This window comes from Moschus berezovskii, chromosome 28, assembly GCF_049115385.1.
Source record: "Moschus berezovskii isolate FMDL1 chromosome 28, NW_MosBer_1.0, whole genome shotgun sequence".
NCBI classification, from domain to species: domain Eukaryota; kingdom Metazoa; phylum Chordata; class Mammalia; order Artiodactyla; family Moschidae; genus Moschus; species Moschus berezovskii.
In genome coordinates, this window is record NC_142487.1 from 9481508 (window position 1) to 9507217 (window position 25710).

Here is a 25710-nt window from a genome sequence, read left to right on the forward strand (position 1 = left end):
GACTGAAATCTATAGTCGTTTTTGAGGCTTTAAACTATGGGAAGCATAGAATGAATTTCTAAGTGTGTATAAGTAAGGACTTATTTACTGTCTTGGGCATGGAATAAGACAGCTCTGCCCCAGAGATGAAACCTGCTTTGTGTGGTCCTGGCTGTGGAGTGTGGAAAGGAACTTCTCCCCTCACATTTCAGTGTTAGGTGATGTTAAGAATCAACTTCCGCTTGCTTTTTGTAGCTCCAGGAAGAAAATTCTAAAGCTGAATATTGTCCTTCAGACCCTTTCCATAGGAGCTGTGCTAATACCTACTTACGTTTTTAATGTAGTTCTTGATAAGCTATTTATTGGTTCATATATAAAATGAGGTCAGTCATAGTGTAGTGTGTGAATTAATTTTTTTTCTAGCCACGTATAATACGATTATGTATTATAAAAAGACTAAGTGTTGATAGTTTGGGAGCAAAATAAAGGATTTTCCCATGTGCTTCTTTCTCTCCTCCAATTACATTAGAATAACATAGTGAATATCTTAGAGGGGCAAAACCAAAGACATTTCTTCGCACTTAATTTTGCATCTGTCAAATCCGGAAAGTGTTGATCAAAGCAGAATTTTGGTTTCTGGGCAGCTGTTTTCCTGCAACAACTGCCCATGGGTAATTAACAAGGGACCGGGATCTGGATGTAAGTAACATTGAACTCTGTGCCTTCAGGAGTATGTTTCCAGAAGACAGCTGATATTGTTTCTTTTTGTCCTCTCCATCCGCACAACACAGGGCATCGATGTCCAGGATGCTCCTCTGAAGGAAATAAAGGTGACCAGTTCCCGGCGCTTCATAGCATCATTTAACGTCGTGAACACAACCAAACGAGATGCTGGAAAATACCGCTGCATGATTCGCACCGACGGGGGAGTTGGCATATCCAACTATGCAGAGTTGGTAGTTAAAGGTATATAATGTCATTTTTATACCCCCATATAGTCTATTAAAACAGGCCTGTGGGACGGTTATGAGCTCATGATTTGTTGAAAGCTCAGACTTACGCTCGTCTGTTTCTGAACAGTGGTTTGGTGACAGGGTGTATTGATGGATTGCATTTTAAGTACAGATTTTGCACGTGAGCAATATTTTTGAAAAATGTATTTTATTTATGTTGGTTCAGTTGCATGCAAAGCAGTGAATGTGCTCTTGGCAAGTTCTTCTGCCAACTCTGTATACAGAGATTACAGCCTATAAATTTTTTTTTTAAAGGAATGAAATTTTTTGTACTGATAGAAAATCACTTAAAATGCAAATTTCCCCCAGCCAGGGTGTTTGCGATAGCAGGGTGGTTAATAAAATGAGGCGGTGTCAGTATAGAAATGCTCCGTCATATCACACAAACCACATTGATAACAGTGAGTTAGCATTCATAATGCTGCCGTTAGGGTCTATTACTGTATTTTGTGTGACTGAAGAATTAAGTCATTATAGTCAGGAAGGTGGGAGATGAGTTAAATAAAAGGGGGGAAGATATAAATTTCCTTTAGCGAGTTTGATATTTTTTGTGTGTGCACATGACTTTGGAGTTTATAGTACTGAACTGCTAAGGCAGTTTTTGGTCCCAGACAGAATAATTGGGACTTTTAGATATACCATGAGGCATTTTTATATAACTTGTGGCAAGCCATTGCTGCTTCTTCCTAGGGGAACAGAATGATGCCTACTTTAAAATTTTTTCCCCTGCATTTGTTAAACGGGGAATGTAAAATCAGTTTCTTTTGGAGGGACTATTCCTTTTGTCAGCAAATTTCTCTGTGCAGGCAGTTCTACAGACGGCAGGGTTCAGACCCCAGCGCTCCTGCATGGGCATGGTCCTCTGCTCTGGATGCTTCTCTTTCCCTAGGTTTAAAATAGACTTAATACTGTGTTTGACCCAGGACTCCCCCGGTGGGTCCAGCGGCTAAGGCTCCGAGCTCCCAGGGCAGGGGGTCTGGGTTCGATCCCCAGTTGGGGAACAAGATCCCACATGCCACCCAACTAAGACCTGGCGCCGCCAACCGGAAAAGAATAGTAATGTGACTGACCCTCAAGGGCCATCAGGAAGATCAGAGGCAACTAATAGGTGAATGGCAACGAGAATACCTAGTGGGCAGGCCACACCTGTTCAGCCCACGATGGGAGAGAGGTGGCTGTTACTCTCTCTGCTCTGGTCCATTAGGGGTCCTCATCTGAGAATGCACAGCTGAATCACCTTTTCAAAAATAGTAGTAATAATACCCCAGCCCACCACTTCTCCACCCCCACTACCACACCTGTATTGAATCAGAGTCTCTGGGGGCAGAGCCTCTGCAATAAAATCTATAGGTGATGTGGGTAAAGGCTTCTGTTGTGAAAGTAGCCCCACCAGTGTTAGTCATGCCTGGCTTGGGGGAAGCCTGACCCCAGCAGTGTTTGTCTGTAGCTAATATGACTAACGTTCTGTGGAAGGAAACAAGGAGCCAGCCACACACTGCAGTTTAGACTCGAATGATCTAACTTGTCATGCCTGATCCCTGTGAGTGTGGGCTTGTAGCAAAGCTTTAGCCTGTCTGGCTAGTTTTGGAGTTTGGATTGTATCTGTAAATAGAGGAAACTTTGCATAGATTTGCACACCGTCCCCTGCAGATTGGTCTCTGGGTAGAAAACCCACTCCATTTGCCAACAAATCCAGAGGACCGGCCGCCTTGCTGGTCCCAAGGCTGAGTTCTTTATTGTCATCAGTGTAACTGCACTTTCATCTTGGTCCACTTCTTTGTGGTTGTGTCCTGGTTTCTGATTTCTGGTTGCTCCAGTGCTTCCCTGTGGCCACCTGTGCCACCTGAGGCATGGTGTTCCGTAATCAGTGTGATGACGATTTCAGTTCAGTTCAGTTCAGTCCAGTCGCTCAGTCGTGTCCGACTCTCCGCGACCCCATGAAGCACAGCACGCCAGGCCTCCCTGTCCATCACCAACTCCCGGAGTTCACTCAAACTCATGTCCACAGAGTCGGTGATGCCATCCAGCCATCTCATTCTCCGTCGTCCCCTTCTCCTCCCACCCCCAACCTTTCCCAGCATCAGAGTCTTTTCCAGTGAGTCAACTCGTCGCATGAGGTGGCCAAAGTATTGCAGTTTCAGCTTTAGCATCAGTCCCTCCGATTTAGTCGCCTCTAAAAATTGCTTCCATGGGAAAGTTAATTTATTGGGTATTATAAGCAAATCACATGGCAAATAAATGGGGATAAAGTGGAAACAGTGACAGATTTTATTTTCTTGGGCTCCAAAATCACTGTGGATGGTGACTGCAGCCACAGAATTAAAAGACCCTTGCTCCTTGAAAGAAAAGCTATGACAAACCTAGACAGCATATTAAAAAACAGAGACATTACTTTGCTGAAAAAGGTCTGTCTAGTCAAAGCTATGGTTTTTCCAGTGGTCATGTATGGATGTGAGAGTTGGACTGTGAAGAAAGCTGATTGCTGGAGAATTGATGCTTTTGAACTGAGGTGTTGGAGAAGACTCTTGAGAGTCCCTTGGACTGCAAGGAGATCAAACCAGTCAATCCTAAAGGAAATCAGTCCTGAATATTCATTGGAAGGACTGATGCTGACACTGCAATACTTTGGCCACCTGATGCAAAGTGTTGACTCATTGGAAAACACTCTGATGCTGGGAAGATAGACGGCAGGAGAAGGGGGCAACAGAAGATAAGATGGTTATATCGTATCACTGACTCAGTGGACATGATTTGGAGCAAACTCCAAGAGACAGTGAAGGACAGGGAAGCCTGGCGTGCTGCAGTTCGTGGGATCACCAAAGAATCAGACACGACTGAGAGACTGAACAACAAACAATAACAATAAGCAAGTCAGACATCTCTGGTCTGCCAGGGCACACCTAAGCACAGAGGATGTGTGGGTTCAACTCACATTTCTGCCGCACTTTTTCCTGCCTTAGGACAGCATGGAGAGGTCTTGAGTCCTCGTGATAAGATGTCCAGGCACCTCTTTTGCATTTCTGCATCCTGCCCGAGTCAGTGACAACTGTCTTGCAGTTATAGCACAAATCTGGAATTCGACTTTTCCTCCACTTACAATTTTTATTGCCATATTTTGCATATATTTTATTTTTTGAAGTGACATAACATGCCAGATTCTACTAGTTAAGTAAAGAATTGCCTCGACACAGTTACTTTAAAACATATAATGACATGTTTAGGCCACATGCATATGATTGAACACATTTTATATATGTGTGTGTAGAGTGCTAATATTTTTTAAGATGACAAAATCTTAAGTTGTTTACTGCTTTCTTAAGGTCATTCTCTGATTAGATGTCCCCAAATGAAGCCCAACTTATTTTAAACTATCATGCTTGTCTTATTTATATCTACCACTGCTTTTGGTAATCAAAAACAAGAAAATATTTCATGTAATCTCTGCAATGCATGAATTTATGCATATATATCAGTGTCATATTTAATTATAAAAGACATATGTTAAGAATTCACTTATATATATTAATTATATATATGATATGTATCTATATGTATATAAATTCTATTTATATAAATAAATAACTTGATTTAGAATTACTTTTAACATGCCCTTTCACTTGGATTAAATATTTTAAATTGCTTTTTATCACTTAGTAAGGTTGAGTGCCTTCCTTCTTTCCCTTTGAGAAAATTTATTCAAAATTTAATATTGACTTATTATTATAGATTCTTCCAGCAACCCCAAGTCCTTTTGAATGACTATCTCAATTATTTCCAGATTCTAGTTGAATCTTTCATTTGGCTTAATGTATTTGGTACTCTTCCTAATGGGGAACTAATAGAGAAAATAGTCTTGGAACGAATAAGCATTTAAGTCCTGTCTATTTTAGGAGACTAGTAACAATGTCCTAAATGAATTGTGTGCTCGCTAACCTTTGTGGCTTTGCCCCTGAGTCATATTTTGAATGGCAATTGAGGAACCCTTGCTAGCATGTGCAACTACAAAGTAATTAACTGCTTTTTCAGCCTGGCTACATCAATGCCTTAGGATATACTAGAAAAGGCCCTTTTCATGTCTTGGTTCAAGGAATCGCCTAATGATATAAATTGATGTTAAATCATTATGAGTTGCATGAAAGCTATCTCAAGAAATAAAGAGCTGGCCCAGAGTTGTAGTTCATAAACGATAGGAACAATAATTTAATAAATTTGCACTAAATTTGCGGTCCCCTAAATAAAACTCATCTTGTGTCTTATGTGGACTAAGTCTCATGAGACTTCCCTGACTATTTTATTTTTTGACGTGACCCCATACATTTATTGAGGAGGACATGGCAACCTACTCCAGTGTTCTTGCCTGGAGAATCCCCTTGGATGGGGGAGCCTGGCAGGCTGCAGTCCCTAGGGTCGCAGAGAGTCGGACATGACGGAGTGACTAAACACGTACATTTATTTATTTTATTTGGCTGTGCCAGGTCTTCATTGTGACATGTGGGCTCTTTAGTTGCAGCATGTGGAATCTAGTTCCCTGACGAGGGTCAGACTCAGACCCTCTGCATTGGGAGCATGTAATCTTAACTCCTGGATCACCAGGAAAGTCTCTTCCCAGCTGTTTTAAAAGTCAGTATGACTTATCACACCTTGAATATGTTAAAGAAGAAAAAAGATGCCCCAACTTAACAGAAGGAGGTCATGTTGTTCATTTCTTATTGGTCTAGGAACCAACTTGGTATCATCTCAGGGGCCACTCTCAGATGAGACCAGCAGTCCTGATGCTCAGCAGGAAACATGGCAGGGACCAACTGGCTATGTATGCCACGAAGCAGACAGGTGCATATGCCAGTGACAGAATTGTTGTTCAGTCACTAAGTCATGTCCAACTCTTTGCGACCCCAAGGACTGCAGCACACCAGGTTTCCTGTCCTTTGCCGTCTCCTGGAACTTGCTCAAACTCATGTCCATTAAGTCAGTGATGCTACCCAACCATCTCGTCCTCAGTTGCCTCTTTCTCGTCCTGCCCTCAGTCTTTCCCAGCATCAGGGTCTTTTACAGTGAGTCAGCTCTTTGTATCAGGTGGCCAAAGCATTGAAGCTTCAGCTTCAGCATCAGTCCTTCCAATGAATATTCAGCTTGATTTCCTTTAAGACTGACTGGCTTGATCTCCTTGCTGTCCAAGGGACTCTCAAGTCTTCTTCAGCACCACAATTCAAATAGCAGGCTTTATTTTCCATATGTTTGTGTGAATGAGATGAGGAGTTGCAAACAAAAACACACTGAAAGGCACAAACCACCTGCAGAAACATTCTTGAAAAAAATCACTAGAGCTTAATGTTTTTCTCTGATGGAGATTCATTAAATAGAAATATATTATTTCATACAATTACCTTCCTGCCTAATGTCATGTATGGTGCCACTTACAGTGACACTGGCACATGGAATGTCTTTATTTGGTGCCTGGAGAGCCACAAAAGTGGCACTTGATATACTGGGAATGCTGTTGAAAACAAGATTGCCTGTTTCTCCTGTCTCGAAGGTCCAGAGAAAGTCAGTCTCAGGTTTTAAACAAGGAGGGGGACTTTCTTGAGTTGTAAAGAGTGTTTGCCATTGATTGCTTAGAGGTTTATCAAGCTGGGCATGTGCTTTGTTTTAGAGCTTTTCTTTCTCTCTGTGGCTTTAATAATACTCATTACTGGAAGTTCCCTTAACAGTGGCTGTGCTGGACTTTATTACCCTAAGTGCTCACTGCTCTGGGAGCAGAAGGTATCCATTGGGATGGCTTTTTTGGGTAAATGAGGCATCCTGGAAATGCATTTATGATGAGATAAAGTGTAATTTCATCTGTGCTTTTCAAGTGATGATATTCTTGGAATATAAATATAAGAAGACTGAATTTAATGATATAAGTAATACCTTGGGTGATGTCAAAGACACTGTTGACAGTGGTGAGCCTTCTAGAGCTTAATTACTACCACTTGAGAGAGATTTACAAGTTACTTTTAGTGCAAAATAAAATCCTTTGATGCCTATGTACGTATTTGAGAAAAAAATGAATTACATCCTGAAACAAACGGGTTGTACCTACCTGAACAGGCTTAGGCTTATAAGATGGCTTATTTCACAGATTTGACCACTCTGCAGACCTCTCTCAAGGTGCTTTTTCTTATTAACCTGAGCAAAACCATGCTCATCCGTTCATCGCTAAACCGTCAACATCTTCCCAATTTTAGTGATTGATGTGCTTTGAGCTCTTTCCAAGAGTCTGAAGGATGGCCCTCTGGTTTGCTTTTCAGAGCCCCCTGTCCCCATCGCACCCCCTCAGCTGGCCTCCGTGGGGGCCACCTACCTGTGGATACAACTCAACGCCAACTCCATCAATGGGGACGGGCCCATTGTGGCCCGGGAGGTCGAATACTGCACAGCCAGTGGGAGCTGGAGTGACCGGCAGCCAGTGGACTCCACGAGCTACAAAATCGGGCATCTGGACCCCGACACGGAGTATGAGATCAGTGTGCTCCTCACCCGGCCCGGGGAGGGCGGCACCGGCTCCCCTGGGCCCGCCCTCAGGACCAGGACCAAGTGTGCTGGTGAGTCTGGGGGTCCTGGGGCCACTTGGCCGTGTCTGATGGGGTCCGACATGCAGCCTCAGTGCAGGTGGCTCACGCTTTCCTCAGCTCCGCTGGGACCCTGTCTGAGCACAGCAGGTCCCTTCACCCATGGGTAGCCACCTGTGGATTCAGTCCTCAAGGCTTGGTGTCACTCAGGATGTCTCCACCCCTGTTTTCCCTGTTCTTCATTTACACCTTCCTAGGAATATCACCTCGGAGAAGGCAATGGCAAGCCACTCCAATACTCTTGCCTAGAAAATCCCATGGACGGAGGAGCCTGGTAGGCTGCAGTCCATGGGGTCACTACGAGTCAGACATGACTAAGCGACTTCACTTTCACTTTTCACTTTCACACATTATAGGAGGAAATGGCAACCCACTCCAGTGTTCTTGCCTGGAGAATCACAGGGACGGGGGAGCCTGGTGGGCTGCCGTCTATGGGGTCGCACAGAGTCGGACACGACTGATGCAACTTAGCAGCAGCAGCAGGAGTATCACCTAGTTCTTAGGGAATCATCCCAAAGTCGACACAAACTGTCCACTTTAATGATGTCCGCTCATCAGTCAGCACCTACCATACAGGTCTCTTTAGTTTATGCTCCCCGTTGATGTGTTTGTAGCCTGGTGGTGAGGGGTGAGGCGCTGTGGAAGAACAGATTCCACCTTGCTCCTGCTGCTAAGTCGCTTCAGTTTTGTCCAACTCTGTGCAACCCCATAGACAGCAGCCCATCAAGCTCCTCCATCGCTGGGATTCTCCAGGCAAGAATACTGGAGTGGGTTGCCATTTCCTTCTCCAAAGATTCCACCTTAGCCATGTGTTTTTATGGACGGATATTGAATGGAGGGGCTGCTTGCCAGTGACACAGGGCCCATTTGTAAGATAAGCCAGGGTGATTTTCAGGCTGCATGCAGGCTTTAAATTCTCAGATGATAAAGTTCTAATTGACTGTGCGGAGCCGGCTCTGTGGGGTTGATGGAGAGAGAAATGCAGAGTCTTATAAAAATCAAACCCTAAAGGAAGCTCGCATCAGAGGTTTGACTGCTATTTCTGTCTGGTTGCTCTTGGGTCGAAATAACAGAGAGAAGTAACAGGTTGGGACACTGAAGTGTTCTTTCATCATTTGAATGAAGATTCTTACACTGAATTGTGGCCTGAGCTGATGAGACTCCAGAAGTTTTTGTGGAGACAGTTGATTCTTTAGGTAGCATTATTTAAGAGGACATTTATTGATAGGTTTCATTTCTTCTTAAGTTTTAAAAGTACTCAGAGCAAACAGTCTAACCCTGTCTGGTAGGAGAAGTAATTAAGCCTTGACAATGGTAACTACTTCGTTCTTTCTTCATAATTTTGAGTATGTGGTTTCCAAAAGCCGAAAACTCATGGAAAAAAAGTTGTTTTTGTAAAAATACTTTGTTGGAAAAGAAAACAGGACCCTTATTCTTCTTGGGGTGTTGCTACTGGGCCTGCCTTGTCCACCCAAGTCTGTTTCCTGGGTCCCCTGCCCCCATGGTCATATCACGCTCGGTGCAGAGTCTGGCATAAGACCTGTGGTGGTCCAAAGAGAACAGAGTTGGATAACACCTATGCCTCGCTTTCCTAAACCGTGTCATCTCCTCTCTGTTTAACGAATACAGTTTCCCTTCTTTCTTTGAAAACGTTTGTCATCTTTCATAATGCAAGCAATAGCTTGTAACACCATTTACATCATTTTACAATTTAGGAATTGCTTTCAAATCTGTTACTTATTTTATAGCTGCCTCCTGAAGTCTCTAGAGTCAAGACTATGAGCCCCTTCCTTGCTGTTGTTCCATCACTAAGTCGTGTCCAACTCTTCGCGACCCCATGGACTGTAGCCTGGCAGGCTCCTCTGTCGATGGGATTTCCCAGGCAAGAATACTGGAGTGGGTTGCCATGCCCTTCTCCAGGGAATCTTTCCAACCCAGAGACTAAACCAGTATCTCCTGCATTAGGCAGGCATCGGCAGGCCGATTCTTTACTGCTGCACTACAAGGGAAGCCGACCCCTTTCCTAGAGATTAGGAAATGGAAGCCCTTGTGGTCTGCTTTCCTCCACACCTGCTCCTTGAGCAGTAAGTTTGTGTTCTCTGACTTCAGCTTTACTTGGAGGAATTCTGCCTGGGGGCCATGTTGCTAGTCCGTGTTCCTTTCTCTTCAGAAGAAGGTTAGGATCCCATTCACTGACAACCCCTCCCACCTCACGTTTTTAGTTCTGGTCTCTTCTCCTGGTTCTGTCTGTATATTTCAGGTATTGACATGACTATTGCCTACATTTCCCCTAAACCCTAAGGTGTGTGTCTCTGTTTTCAAGAAGCCTTTTTGTTACCGTGGCATAACGTGTAAACGTAGAGCATTTCATAACAGGTTGGCAGCCCTTCTTAAGACATTAAAACCAGTTCGGAGTGGATATTTGCATGTCAGCCCTGTGCCTTGAAGTTTTAACCTCTCTTCAGCAAGGAAGTCCGATGAGAAGGCAAGCTTTTTCCTCTTGCCATTTGCAACCCGCTGTGTTCACTGCTGCAGGCGTGTCCTGCACGGGTATTGAGCATTTTTTGAAAAAGCTGTGGTTGAGCAAGTCAGTCTTAGGAAATAGAAATATGTTAGGTGAGAGGGTCAAAGCTAGAAATAAGAGGGGATGCCGGGTGGGTGAGCAAAGGGGTGTGGAATGAGCCTTCTACTGTCAAAGAAATACAGCTTCGCCCTCTCCTGACCTGAGGCTTCTGAGAAAATCTGCGGGAAAGCTTGCCTGCTGCTCTGGTGAGCTGTGTGGAATGCTGGCGCACAGGACAGGGTGGCAGGAAGGGAGACTCTAGACTGAGAGGTGCGCTGGTGGTCCCCTCCTCTTCCTCATAACCTGAGAGAGATGCTGAGCATTCTGCAAAGCGGGTGGAAGATGGAGAACGGCCTTGACTGGGCATAAACAGTGGATGAGTCTAAGAGGGTGACAGGTAGTAGGAATAACTGAACATTTGTCCCAGGTGGTTTAAAAGGCCAAGACTATGTGTCCAGAATTAGAGAAATAAAACTTAGCAGCAGTACATAAAAAAAGAGAGACTGAGGATTAGGTGTAAATGCATACAAATAGACAGTATGGTCCGTATTGCATTAGTCATTCTGCAGTGCTATTGCCTTGCCCCCACCTCCCCCCAAGTGAAAGGTGGTGCTGGAGAAGACTCTTTGAGAGTCCCTCGGACAGCAAGAAGATTAAACCAGTTAGTCCTAAAGGAAATCAACCCTGGATAGTCATTGGAAGGACTGATGCTGAACCTGAAGCTCCATTACTTTGGCCACCTGTTGTGAAGATCCTGATACTGGGAAAGATAGAAGGCAAAAGGAGAAGAGGGTGGCAGACGATGAAATGGTTAGATAGCATCACCAACTCATTGGACATGAGTGTGAGCAAATTCGGGGAGGTAATGAAGGACCAGGAAGCCTGGTTTGCTGCAGTCCACGGGGTCGCACAGAATCAGACACGACTTAGTGGCTGAACAACAACAAGACAACACCCCCCCCCAAAAAAAAGTCCCTAATGTAAATGTAGGTTGCATTCAGAAAACAAATGCCTATGTTGTAGGAGCTCTGCTATTATTATCACTCATTTTGAAAGAGAGAGAACACAGAACAGGCTGAGCTCAAGGGAATGCACCCTGGATAGGAAATGCTCTGAACCTCGCTCAACCATTGGGGGATGGTGAAAGAATTGAGATAGATGATGGAGAAGAGCAGGGTGTCTGCACATTTGACAAGAGCTAAGTCATGACCAGGAGTTTCCAGTGGCTGGTGGGTTCAGGCAGAAGCTGGTGTTGCAGAAGGAGATTCTATGTTCATGAGAGGATTGAGCTGGCTGAACCTGGAGGCCTCTTCTATGTGAGGATTCTATGGTCTCTTTTCAATGAAATGATCCAATGTGTTCTTCTAGATTGAAAACCTCTGAGTTTACTTTTTTATTTCATCCTTGAAATTCTCTGTAATCATGTTTATTAAGCAGTACTCTGCTGGCCAGCGGAGGTCTCTGATGACCTTTGCAAAAGCCTAAGCAGAAGTAGGGAAACACTGAGTTTTAGGGTAGCAGTTTTTGTGCTAAAATATCACTTTCATGAAATGTTTGTGGTTTCTGGAGCCAGAGTCTGCAGTTGAGAATTCAGGCTCTGAGACCAGGCTGCCAGGATTTGCGTCCTGGCTCTGCCCGGAGGTAGACACATGACCTTGGGAAGAACTCATACCTTCTCTGAGTTTCTGTCACCTTATCTACGAAGCAGGGGTGATACTAACAGTGGACATCTCCTATCTCCTAGAGTGGTTGTGAAATCTTAGAAAACAATACATGTGAGGTGCCTAGGACAGAACCTGACACGTAGCAGGTAGTCAATACAAGTTAACTGCCAGTGAAAAAAAAATATCTTTTAGCATTTTCATTCAAAAGAAGTAGATGTTGGCAACCTGATTTCCTTGCCCTAGATAACTAAATCTGGTAACTAAAAAATCGAAAGGATTCTGTTTATATTTGGGCTCAGAGAATCCCTTGCAGTTGGGTGTTGCATCCATGCCAGACATCATTCTCTCATTTTTTTTTTTCCTATTAAATCTGTTTCTTTGGGACAAACTGTTTTCATTACTGTGCTGTACCCATGAGGCCTGTCCTATCCCACTGCGGTGACACCCACAAAAGCGTATTTCGTTTCTTGCATTGAAATGAAATGGTCACTGTTTATGGCACTCTGTGCACCAGCATTGATTTTCGCATGTGGCGTGTAGATGCGGTTTCATCACCTGCCAGGTTTCTTTCAAGAATTGTAGGGGAGCACACTGCCAGACCTCTTGCTTTCTGATGCTTCCCAAAATTATTTTCAAATGTATGCACAGGCTCTGCGTGTGTGACCTTGATCAAATCACTGTTCTTCTCTGATTCTCCAGACAGACACCATTGACACCTGCCCAGATCATATCCAAGGTGTTTTTGAAGATCAGTTTAGACATTATCTGTGAAACTATTTTAGAGATGAGCAAATCCTCTGCCTACATGGGATATTAAAAATGATTATTGTCAAGAGCTAGTTTCAAGATTTATACACACATCTAGTTATTTTCCAAACTTGCCATTCGGCTAGAGTTGGGAAACCTCAGAGATCTGAAATTATTTCAGTATCCAGTGGAGCAAAATGCAATTTAGTTTGTATTTTCTATTATATCTTATATTCTTGTAATTATATGCAGCCTGTATATCACAAGTCATTAGCTGGGAGCTCCTTGAAAAATAGAAACAGGAGATGCTGTTAGCTTGATTCTCACAGTGGACTTTTTAAGTGTTTTATTCGAGGATATTGCTTTTTATGTATCCTGGTTATTGTTTAACTGTGGTTAAGTGGCTTGCTAATAACTGGCCCCAGGAGTTAAAGCAGGATGATGATAAACTAATGATTTAACAATTAAGATGGTAGGATGGTAGGAGTGAAAAAGAAAACTGAACTGAAATGTGTTCTTTAGAGTTAGTATAACTAAATTTATTTTAAAACAGAGAATGATTATATTGTTTAAAAATTTTATGCATACGATGATTTATTAAGCATCCATATTTGCAAAGCACTGTCCCAGGCCTTGAGGGCAGAGCAACAAGACTAGATGTGCCCTTCAGAGCTGATGTATTCGGGGGTATTGGAGGGAAAAGGTGTTCAGGCAATAAATATATAAATTATGTATATATGTTCTTCTGTGTGTGTATGTGTATGTTAATTGCTCAGTCTTGTCCAACTCTTTGCAATCTCATGGACTGTAGCCTGCCAGGCTCCTCTGTCCATGGAATTCTCCAGGCAAGAATACTGGAGTGAGTAGCTATTCCCTCCTCCAGGGGATTTTCCTGACCCAGGGATCAAACCCATGTCTCCTACATTGCAGCCAAATTATTTACCATCTGAGCCACCAGGCAAGTTCATGTACATATAAATACATGTATATTGTATATACACATCCATATAATACAACAAATGCTATGACGGGAAATAAAAAAAGGAATAAAGAACAGAAAGGTCGAATTTTTCAATTATTTTTAGTTTTAATTGTGCCAAAATAATGTAACATAAAATTTACCATCTGAAACCATTTATATTGTATAGTTCAATAGTGTTCTGTTCACCCAGCCAACCACCAGGAGTTTTTCATTTTGCAAAAGTGAAACTCCCTACCTCTTCCCTTCGCTCCCCATCTCCTGAAAACCCCCATTTCTGCCTCTATGCGTTTGAGGACTCCAGGTTCTTCACGTGAGTGGAATCATACAGAATCTGTCTTTTGTGTCTGGCACATTCACTTAGCGCAGTGTCTGCCAGGTCCATCCGTATTATAACATGTGTGATTGCACCTCTGTAGTTACTCTGACCATGTTGTGTAATGTATACATGTCTGTAACTACTCTGACAGTGTCGTGTAGTACGTAGTTTATGTGATTCTTTGAAAACCACTTTGAGACTTTAAGCAATTACATTGGTTTTCCATGAGTAATCCTCAAAGTTTAAAAACATTTTATCTTTCTGACTTGGGAACTCATGCCTCCTAGAGCAGACAGTACTTCTGCATCTTCAGAGACTTCAAGTGTATGTATAACATCCTGATGTGTCGGGATGCTATAGCCACCCACTAACAGGCAGCCTTCTGTTTGTTGAGAATAATGAGTGAGATAAGAAATTGGAGGGTTTAAAAAAATAATGTCAACGAGTAAGGGAGTGTACATTTTATATTCACAGAGAGGTGTGTATTTGTTTTACACATGCCTAGCTGGGAGCCTTTTCTGTAACTGTAATAAGAAGTTCGAGTGTGTGTTACATGGAATTGCATTTTTGTTCCGCTCAAGGGCTTGGATCGAAGCAGTCAAAGCTGCCTTGTCTGTCCTACTTGCAGGGACAGGGGAGGCGGGCCGTGGTTTTCATCACTTCAGGCCACTTCACCTACAGTGCCCTCTGGCCTGTGAAAGTGGGTGTGCGCTCACCCTGTTGCAGTGTGTGTTTTGTGCATCTCCTGTTCTTTGTGCTGGCAGCTGTCTGTTGCCCCAGAACAGATACGTTTGTGCAGCTCTCCTGTGCCCTCACCACATGCTTGGATGACGACCTACAGGTGTGAGCAGGGTGTCCCTCGGAGCAGAGGCCCCGCATCCCTGACCGTGAGGACGTTGTACTGACCGCAGGTTAATGTTTCGTAACATGTTTTCCCAGAGACCCTGAGACCGTCTTTTTTTTTTTTTTTAATTTTAATAATTAATTAAATAATTTTTGTTTGCTTGTTTTGAGTGTGCTGGATCTTCGCTGCTGCGCACAGATTTTCTCCAGTTGCCGCAAGTGGGGGCTCCTCTCTAGTTGCAGCACTCGGGCCTCTAATGTCGGTGGCTTCTCCTGCTGTGGAGCGCAGGCTGCAGACACTCAGGCTCAGTAGTTGTGGTGCTCGGGCTTAGTTGCTCCGAGGCATGTGGGATCTTCCTGAACCAGGGATCGAACCCACATATCCTGTGTCTCCTGTATTGGCGGGCAGGTTCTTTACCACTGAACCACCAGGGAAGCCCCTTGAGACCGTCTTTAACCTAGATTACATAGCAACATACTCTGTGCTGCCAGCCCTGGTCTAAATCTCAGGAGATTTAGGTTAATAGAGGTTTTGAGGTATTAATTTCACTGTGGTTGCTAAATGCAACACAGGAGTAACTCCTTTTATATTTTATTTTTATTGGAGTCTAGTTGATTTGCAATGTTGCATTAGTTTCAGTTGTGTAGTGAAGTGAATCAGTTATACATATATCCACTCTTTTTTTTTTTTTTAGATTCTTTGCACATATAAGTTGCTACAGGGTATTGAGTAGAGTTCCCTGTGCTATAGAGCAGGTCCTTATTAATTAGTTATCTATTTTATATAGAATAGCGTGTGTATAACCCACTCCAGTACTCTTGCCTGGAAAATCCCATGGACAGAGGAGCCTGGTGGGCTACAGTCCATGGGGTCGCTAAGAGTCGGACATGACTGAGCGACTTCACTTTCCCTTTTCACTTTCACACATTGGAGAAGGAAATGGCAACCCACTCCAGCATTCTTGCCTGGAGAATCTCAGGGATGGGGGAGCCTGGTGGGCTGCCGTCTATGGGGTTGCACAGAGTCGGACACGACTGAAGCGACTTAGCAGCAGCAGCAACAGTGTGTGTATGTCAGAGCCAATCATCTTAAATACTCTTGGGTGGGATTCCCATATGGGAACTGAACAGGGATGAGGTTCTTGGCAGGAGGGCTTTGCATGAAGCCCAAACTGCATGGTACCTATATCCACTGAAGGCCAACCGCTCTGTGTCTCTTTATTATTCTTAGTTCCTCTTGTGGGGGCAAAACAGACATTCAAGTTGGAATGGGTCTGATCTGAATTAAAACCCTGCCAAAACTTGTTTCGTTTTCTTCCTAAATCAAGGGGGGGCCAGATTTGTCTCTTTTGTACAAAACTTGCTGGCGCCACAACACGTATTTGGACCCACAAGGGTGACCCAAGGGCACTGGGGCAGGTGGGAGCCCAACTGAGACCTGGCAGTGGCTGAGATTCAGAATGTATATAGGCCAAGGCCTCTTCGAATGGAACATGATTTATTTTTAATTTAAGTTTATTTACCAGGGAAAGAAAAATTAAAGTGTGCTAATTCTAATTCTACAACAGTTCTGCCAAAGGGCAACAGGTTTTTTTTTAATGCATTTCCAACACATTAACCATTAAGAACCTTTCTTAATGATAAACATTAAAAGGGTTTAAAAAGTATCTGCCCTATTAGACTGCAGATATAAATACATGGCTTTGGGCAGTGTGTTGCAGTTGGGCTAGGATGAGAACACAGCAGCATCACAGCACCTTTTTTATTATAATACATACAGTCCATGCTGTACAGGTCTTTATGCCCCACAGGCTGTGATATCCAAACCTCAACACTGCCTTGAAACACTGAGTCAGCACTTTACAGTGTCTTTGTGTGTTAAGTGCTCAGTCGTGTCCGACTCTTTGTGACCCCATGGACTATTGTCCACCAGGCTCCTCTGTCAATGGGGATTCTCCAAGGAAAGAATACTGGAGTGGGTTGCCATTTTCTCCTCCACGGGATCTTTCTGACCCAGGGATTGGACCCAGGTCTCCCACATTGCAGGCAGATTCTTTACTGTCTGAGCCACCAGGGAAGTCTGAGCCCTAAGGCCATGGCTGGGGAGGATTATAACTTCTGGAGCAATTCTATGTGAGGGGTTTGGAAAGGCTTCTAGAGAAGCCAGCTTCAGCTGCTACTTATACCCAATGGCTTAGTGGGTAAAGAATCTGCCTGCAATGCAGGAGACATAAGAAATTCAACTTCAGTTCCTGGGTTGGGAAGATCCCTTGGAGAAGGAAATGGCAACCCACTCTAGTATTCTTGCCTGGGAAATCTCACAGACAGGGGAGCCTGGTGGGCTACAGTCCATGGGATCGAAAAAGAGTCGGACATGACCGAGTAACTCAGCATGCTAGAAAAGCCAGACAGATGGAAGTGGTTGCTTTCAGAGTCCTCATTATCCTGTCTCTGCCACACTTAAGTGCCCTGATGGTTCTAGAAGGTGTCAAGCAGGTCCCTTGTCTGCAAAGAGTAAGCATCGCTCATGGAACTTCTAGGAGTGAGGTTGAGGTCTTTGTAGATAGCTCCCTGTGTGGCTGTGAATAAACTGAGGAGGCAGAGAAATTTAAAACAAGGATCTGGAGATTATCAGTCAGTGGCTGCAGCTTCACAGGCCATACCTGTGATGGGCCATTTGACGCTAAAAAAACCAAAAACTCAAAACTCTTCCATGCCATGTTCTGTATGTCTTGCCCAGGTTCCTGGTGCAGTGCTTTGATGGCATCAGTCTCTATGAGAGGGGCTCTGCTGTCCTAGAGAAACATGCCTGTGGTCAGGATTGAGAATGGAGATGTGGGTCCTGATTCTGTGTACTAAGGGACTGAGATGGGTCCTGATACCATGAACTAAGGGACTGAGATGAGTCCTAATATTGTGGACTACGGGATTGAGGTGGGTCCTGATACCATGAACTAAGGGACTGAGATGGGTCCTAATATTGTGGACTACGGGATTGAGGTGGGTCCTGATCCCGTGGACTAAGGGGCTGAAGTGGGTCCTGATACTGTGGACTAAGGGTCTGAGGTGGGTCCTGATATTGTGGACTAAGGGTCTGAGGTGGGTCCTGATACTGTGGACTAAGGGGCTGAGGTGGGTCCTGATACTGTGGACTAAGGGGCTGAGGTGGGTCCTGATACTGTGGACTAAGGGTCTGAGGTGGGTCCTGATATTGTGGACTAAGGGGCTGAGGTGGGTCCTGATATTGTGGACTAAGGGTCTGAGGTGGGTCCTGATATTGTGGACTAAGGGTCTGAGGTGGGTCCTAATATTGTGGACTAAGGGGCTGAGGTGGGTCCTGATGCCGTGGACTAAGGGTCTGAGGTGCACAGGTACACTCTTCCCCTCTGGAGTGCTTCTGAGACAGGCTTACCTTTATTCTGAGCCCATGACCAAATGAAGACCTGAAAGGACTAGTCTCAGAATTGCCCTTATCTTCAGAACATTTCAGGAAAAGTTCCCTCAGGCTTTAACTTATCAGGTTTGCTCTGGGTTTGTGCCTCAAGTGCAGCAAGTCCAATTTCATGAGCTGGGAAGCAGATGGATACTGGCTTTGCTCTCATAGGTCCCGTGTGCTTCTGTTCGTCTTGCCCGGGCAGGCTTAGGTTCATCCACCTCTTCTCACACCGGCTCTCAGCTCATTTCTCCCTGTTCATGTGCCTAGAACTCATGGGAACAGACTCAGCTACATTTGGGCTCCAATTAGAACTTTCCTACTTCATCTGTGAGGAAAATCCTGCTCGTGCTTAAAAACTAAATTAATAAGAAGTTAAATGAGAGCTAAAACTTGCAGAGTAATAACAATGGATTATGAAAGCTTGATGAAATGTCAAAATTTTAGTTTATGAGGCTGAAACACGTTCCTTTGTTTGGATAATATTTTTCTAAATTAATTTTAAGAATATAAAGAATTGGTAATTGCATTACCTATTAGAATAAATTGCAAGTGAATAGAAAGCTTTAAAAATGTATAATGCATATAAATGAAATTAAAACTACAAATACCAGAAATTTTATTAGGAAGCATGGTTACACCTATTATTAAAATAAGAAAGATAATAGAACTGTTTGAGATCAAAACTGCTGGTCTTCCATTTATGTTATTACCTTTGTAGAAAGAGTAAAATAAGTAATATAACTATTCAGGTAAAATATTTCTGTTGATCAAATAGCAATATTTCTTTCTTACAGATCTAGACAACTGACTCTAGACATGGATTTGTAGCTGGCATTGAGAATTCTTTCTCGTGTATACTAGCAGTAGAAAAATACGTATATTTTTAACATTAACATATTAATGTTAGCATAGATATTAAGATATATATATATATTTCTGTTAGGTGTTATATATTGTTATTTGCTATTTTTTAGCTAGACTCTATCACTCTTAAGATGGATCGTGAATTCATCATACCTAACATTTTATTTCTTAATGCTTATAGCTCTTTCATGATCTGTTTTAACTACTGAAGCCAGAGGTACCGTATAAGAAGGAAAATGTATAGAAATATATAGTGGAGAAGGTCATGGATTTCCTCATTTTTCAGTTCCTTTCCTGGGAATAGTACTTGGTTGTGTATCTTTGCACATCTCTGTCTCCACCCAATTGCACATATAAATATCCGTCTGTGTCCCAGGTCTGTTATTTACTCTTTCTAACCATGGAAGAGCATGTTGCTTGGGGGTTTCTGCAATTTGATTTCACATTGGTCTGTACTCTCTGAACACCTTTCTAGTGGCTAGAGCCTAGTGCAGTATTTATGTAGCATTCCCTCATCCTTAGCAGTAGCTATTTATTATCCTGAGACTTGCTGTGCTGTTAGTCGCTCTCAGTCATGTCTGACTCTTTGTGACCCCATGGACTATAGCCCACCAGGCTCCTCTGTCCATGGAATTCTCCAGGCAAGAATAGTGGAGTCAGTAGCCATTCCCTTCTCCAGGGGATCTTCCCAACCCAGGGATCAAATTGGTTCAGTATAATGAAGGCAGTGCCTACCTCTGGAGTGAAGGGCGGACAGGTGTGCTTTCACCCAAGTAAGAGTTTTGGGTTCCCTGAGCTCAGGGTCCCACAGGTGTAACACAGACCTACTATGTGCAGCACGGCTTGGACCCTCACTGTTGCCCTCATGAAACTTTGGGGGCAAAGTGTGATGTGATGAGCCTTATGCTCAAGCTGCTTACTGGGTTGTCAGTAGTGAAGTCCTCTGTTTCTGACCCAGAAATCTCCTGTCTTCTGCTAACATCCATGAAACTGGGGCCGGTAACTCGTTAATGTGAAAGTTGGGTAAAATCTCAGACTCTTCAAAGTTCTTAACAGTATATACTTAGAAGAAAAGAAAAGTTGCTCTTTGTAACATCCTCTGACTCCTACATTTTCAGGAGTAGGAGATTGAGCCCTGGATAAGCAAAGCAACTTGCACAGTAAGTCTGTTTAGACAAATGCATGGTGAGTCTGTGCAAGTATACCACCAGTCTGTTTGCACAAGTGTACAGTTTGCACAGGTGCACAGTGAGTCTGTTTGCATAGCTCCATAGCTGCAGATGTGGCTCTCCGAGCCAGGCCTTGGTCAGTCAGCACGCTTTGCTTTGCCTGCCACTACAACATTTGACTCTGTGAGGACAGCCCACAGCCCTGGTATAGATAAGAATTTCTCATTTCAAGAGAGAAACAGAATTGACATAAACAGAGAGGCGTGGCTGTTGTATAGAGCGTATAGCTGTAATCTGACCAGGTGATTCAGCATGGAGAGATGCTCAGAGGATAGATCAATATCGACCAGGGTCACTTAGCTCTAATTCTCCTAAGAACTGCAAAATGAGATTAGTTGACCTTCTCTCTTGTTTCTTGATTTGTGTGTTTTCTGGTCACTGCACTTCTGAGGTCGGGTGCTAGTGCATTTTAAATTAAAAAGTGGGCCTCTGTTTGACCACAGATATTAAATATACCTTGTAGCCAATAGAATGTGCAGACTTAACAAGGTGGTGGCTTTACCCTCAGTTAAGCCCTGGAACATCAGCAGGGCCATTTTTTTCACTTATTAGGTGTATATTGGTAGAGTCTGTTTTGTTTTTACGTGGTAGCATGCATCTTCCTCTCTTTGGAAAGAACTTCTTTGTAGTATCGTGAGATCGTAACTCTTCTATATTTTATCAGTAGTATTCACAACCCTTCTAGCACACTGATCACTTCTCAACTTCAATTATTAAACAGGTTTCTATTCTAATAGTGACTTTAGAATATTGACTGCTACAAGGAGTCTGCAAGCAGATGACAGTCATCTTTCATATAAATTCCAATCAGGTTTCATCATTTTTTGAGAACAAAGACACATCTCTCCACCTCAGAATGGCCTTTAGCAAATTTCATAAAGCAGAGCTTCTCCACGGAAGCTGACAGAACATGACTGTGGACTCTGCACCTGTGTATTCGTGGAGCCCCAGGCCTGTGGCCGAGAAAATTGAATGTTACCTGGGTGACTTGTCTCTAAGCCGGTCTTTAATCCCTCGGTGGTTATTGAAGCTCTCACTGTGGCCACAGTGAAAGCAGAAGTGAGGTCAGAGGTGACTTCTGCAGACAGTCTGGATCCAACCACAGAGGCAATCATTGACACCCGCCCCCCCCCCCGCCATCATGGCTTCCTTCTCTGGCCACTCGTGTCTAAGTCTAGAACACGCAAACTGTCTGAGAACCCTGCAGTGTCTGAGGATGACTACTGAAGAAATCAGCAGCGGAGGTTGCTGCACTCAGGCACTCAGCCATGTCCAGCTCTTTGGAACCCCATGGCCTGTAGCCCACCCACCAGGCTCCTCTGTCCGTGGAATTCTCCGGGCAAGAATTCTGGAGTGGGTTGCCATGCTCTCCTGCAGGACATCTTCCTGACCCAGGGCTGGAACCCGCGTCTCTTATGTCTCCTGCACTGGCAGGCAGATAACCTAGGTAAAGCTGCTGATCCCGGGGCTTCTAGGACCAGGATGGAGAGGAAGTAGCGACTGGCTCCCTGCAGAGGGTGAAGCGGTGGAAAGAGCCAAGGGTGAGTCACAGGTTTCTGGCTGGAAGGAGCGGGCAGCTCATGGACTTCTTTACTGACCTCAGGGACACGGCAGAGGAACATTTATCCAGGGGGAGGGGGAGAGAGAGAAGTCTGCGAGGAAGAAGAAGACATGCAGTTGTGTTTTAAGGGTGCAGAGCTGGAGACGCCCAGACATCTAGGTGAGGTTGTCCAGCAAGCAGCACCTGGGGCCCCCTCTGAGCTGGCTGAGGCCACATCCCTTGTCTTACCTCATCCCATGGACAGAGAAGCCTGGAGGGCTACAGTCCACAGGGTGGCAAAGAGTCGGACACGACTGCTCAGGAGACTGAGCACTCAGGCTCCTCTAAACTTAACCCTGGCTTCATCTCTCTCCACCCCTCACGTCTGACACCCCCGCTGCTGGTTTTGCATGTCGCTGTCCCTCCCTCTTCTGGACTGTAATCTCCAGGAAGGCAGCGTATTCTGTCATTCTTACTGGCAGTGTGGCCAGGGGGACCCTCAGGGAGCAGGAGTGAAGACTGGCTCCCCTGCCCTCACAGTCCGGCTCTGGCCTCCCCGCCGTCCGCTCCCCCACCCCGTCCTGCCTCACCAAAAGCTGCCCCTTCCTGCCTGGAGGGACCCTGGACGGGGGACCCCTGCCACCCTCGCTCCCCCAGCGGGTCCCCTCCCTGGGGCTTGCCCTCAGCTCTGGGTTCTGGGCGAGGGAACCACGTGTTCCCGTGGGGTTATTTTCGACCAGCCTGGTCTCTGGGCTACACGGGAAGCCTCAAGTCTTCAGGGTGAACCTCTGTCTTGTCCACTAATGTGCACACAGCGCCGTGGCCTCCAGCAGACGTTTAGTGGACGAGTCCACGTGACTCAGGGTCTGGATTGGCACCTAGTGAGCAGCAAGTGAAGAGGGTTTTCGCTCCAGAAGCAGTTGCATCAGTCAGAGTGTGGTCATCAATCTGATGCTGCCTGCCAGCCTCCTGTTATTCATGTACTGACCCTCCTCGCCTCCCTGAGCTGCCGGGGTTCCCCCCAGGGAGCAGCTGCCCTCCCCAGTGCTTGAGTACAAATGAGTGCCGAGTACATAGTGTCCTGAGGCGGGGCTTATTATAATCAGGGGCTTTAGGGAGGCCTGTGGGGGTCTTTACCTTCAGGACCCCCGCCCCTGGCCAGCTCCTCCTGGAGGCTTATATTTCAGTCACCTCGGACCTCGCCCACCTCCCTGAGCACGTCAGCCAGGCTTTTCCATCACACCTCTGTACCTTTCCATCTTTGTTCCCTGGCTCAGGAATGCCTTTCCTCCTCTCCTTTCTGCTTGTCAAATGCTTAGCTCATCCTATGCGTGCGGGGACCTCGAGGCCTGGGCTGTTCCTCATGCAGCCCGTGTCCTAGCCCTGTCCTTAGCAAGACACTGACCCTGACCAGTCTGCAATAAGACACTGTCTTTATGGCGGTGATTGTCTCAGGTCCTCAGAACTCGCTTTCGGTCTCTGGCTCCGTGGTGACTGCTGGAGAAAGAGGATGCAGTGCAGACTTAGTTCTCTTCAGGCCGTGACACCAGTGCCTGGCACGCATGAGGGCCCATGGATGCTCTGGATGTTGGTAGAATGGCTCCTGCTTCCTCCCATCCCCTCCAAGTCGGGCTCCTTTCTCCTGTTAACACTTTTCCATGCCCTCTCTGGCACCAGCCTCCTTGGAGAACAGAATCTGGGGAAGCCATTATCAGGTTACCTCAGTGCCTATTTAATGCGTGTTTAGCTGCCTTACTGTCACATAAAAATGTAAGGTGGTAAAATAGAGTAGTAAAACTGTCAATAAAAGCTCCACTTCCACCCACTATTTAATGCCAAAGAGCAGGAGACATTTGAGATTTTCACCCATAGTACTAAATCGGCACCATCAAGGTTGGTAGGCAGTCAATTTGCCTTGAAATATTGTTAACTTGATGAATAAAAATGTAAATTTTTAGAATGCAGTGGGGTCTAGAAAGCAATGTGTTCCCGAGTTTCTTACGGAATAGTCTTTGAATAAGGTCAGGATAGGAAGGAGTCCTACACCTTGGGACCCCTGGGTATATTTTTAACCTTTTCTTTTGTATGGGGGTATAGCTGATTAACAATGTTGTTAGTTAGTTTCCAGTGAACAGTGAAGGACTCAGCCTCAGCCATACATACTCATGTATCCATTCTTCCCAAACTCCCATCCAGGCTGCCAGGTAGCATTGAGCAGAGTTCCCTCTGCTGTACAAGAGGTCCTAAACACAGCTGTGTGCACATGTCCATCCTAAACTCCCTAACTCTCCCTTCCCCCACCCTTTCCCCACCTCCGCCAGCAACCATAAGTTTGTTCTCTGAGTCTGTGAGTCTGTTCTGTAGGTATGTTCACTTGTAGCATTTCTTTTTTTTTTTTTTGAAATTTTCATCACTTTATTTATTCTGCAGAATAGAACTTTACAGGTTATTTTTACTTTATCTCAGTGTACAAAGTGTATATTGGTTTTTGTTTTTTATTTTATTTATTTATTTTTATTAAACTCTGCCTATAAAGGATGTAGTATGATATTTCTCCTTTTCTAACTTACTTTACTCAGTGTAACAATCAATGTCTAGGTCCATCCACTACCAAGTGGTTTTAAACACAGAAATGTAGTCATGGAAGAATCTGGAAAGATGCCCCACTGACCCCACCTTTAGTGCTCTATAGTTTGTAAGCTAAGGCCACATGCCTTGTCTTGCCTCATCCCCCAGATGACCGTGAGGTGGATAACAGTCTCCTCATTTTCCAAATCAGGGAGCTGAGGATCTGAGGTGTCAAAGGTCATACAGAACCAGGCTACAGTTCCTCTTGTGTCTGACTCTGAAGTGCTTTCTTTCTGGTTTGGCCTAGCTGCTTCATGGCTGGGGACCTAAAAAAAAAAAATCAAATTGATGCAAATGTCTAGAGACGCCCTAGACAGTCCACCATCCTGTTTACTGTCTGAAGAATAACTTCCCTCAGCATCCAGGGGCCAGGTGGGCTCCAGAATACTTACAGTCCTTCCACCATCTGGGGGAGGGTATGGATGCCAACAAAGTTCGTTCAGAGTCTGGGACTCTTTCCTGAAAGCATCAGCCCATTGTCCCTGATGGCACAGAACCTTCAGAATCCATGAGAAAGTCAGCTTATATTTCCAAATTATACTTTGAAGTTGGAAGATAAAAGGAGGGCCGTCTCAGGCCCAGTGTTAAACAGTGGGGCTGAAGACTTTGTTCACATTCTAGAGAGCTTATCAGAACTTGAAATGAATATGATAGCAGATCTCCTAGAGGAGAGTCCTCACTTCCTTATAGCCAAGTTTAAAGAAGTTTAGCTCAGCCTTAAACTCCTGGAATCAAAGCCGTTGGTAGGGTTTTTGAAATGTGTTTTCCTTTTCTCCAGGATAGGGAAAAGCAGATCCCTGACTTTCATGTACCTGGTCTCTTGGGAAGGCTTTCCATTCTGTGGTTCGGGTCCATTCTTAGAGCAATGCAGAGAAACACAGTGGCACTTACATGTCTGAGGGTGGCCTGGCCAGGGCCAGGTTTCTTGGTTTCTTGTCACCCTGTGTGCTGGAAGGAGCTGGCCAGGTAGGGTTAGGAGGTTCAGACCCAGCATTGGGAACAGTGGATGCCCACGCTTGAGGCTCCTAAATGAAGCTGGGTCCTTAGAGATTCAGTCAAGTGTGGGAGTAAGTACAGAGGGTAGGTGTGGACTGGGGTAGTCCAAAATGAGCCAATATTATTAAACTCGGAAAACGGCTTTATACATGTGCATTTATAGTGACCTTCTGAGTTGGCATCATGGACTGAACTGTCTTCTCCCCAAATTCATGTTGGAGTCCTAACCCCCCACTCTTCAGAATATGACAGTATCTAGAAAAGGGTCTTTAAAGAAGTAATTGAGGTAAAGCTAGATC

General features: G+C 44.7%; 1 protein-coding gene across 5 annotated transcripts in view; it reads left to right on the forward strand.

Moving 5' to 3' along the window:
- The window catches only part of PTPRM (protein tyrosine phosphatase receptor type M), a 671212-nt gene that overhangs the window by 308201 nt on the left and 337301 nt on the right, over positions 1-25710 (forward strand). For all 5 annotated transcript variants that reach the window (XM_055417180.2, XM_055417182.2, XM_055417181.2 and 2 more), the window contains 2 exons: positions 771-945; positions 7283-7576. In XM_055417180.2, coding sequence (XP_055273155.1) covers positions 771-945; positions 7283-7576 — 469 coding nt within the window. The remainder of the gene's footprint in view (positions 1-770; positions 946-7282; positions 7577-25710) is intronic.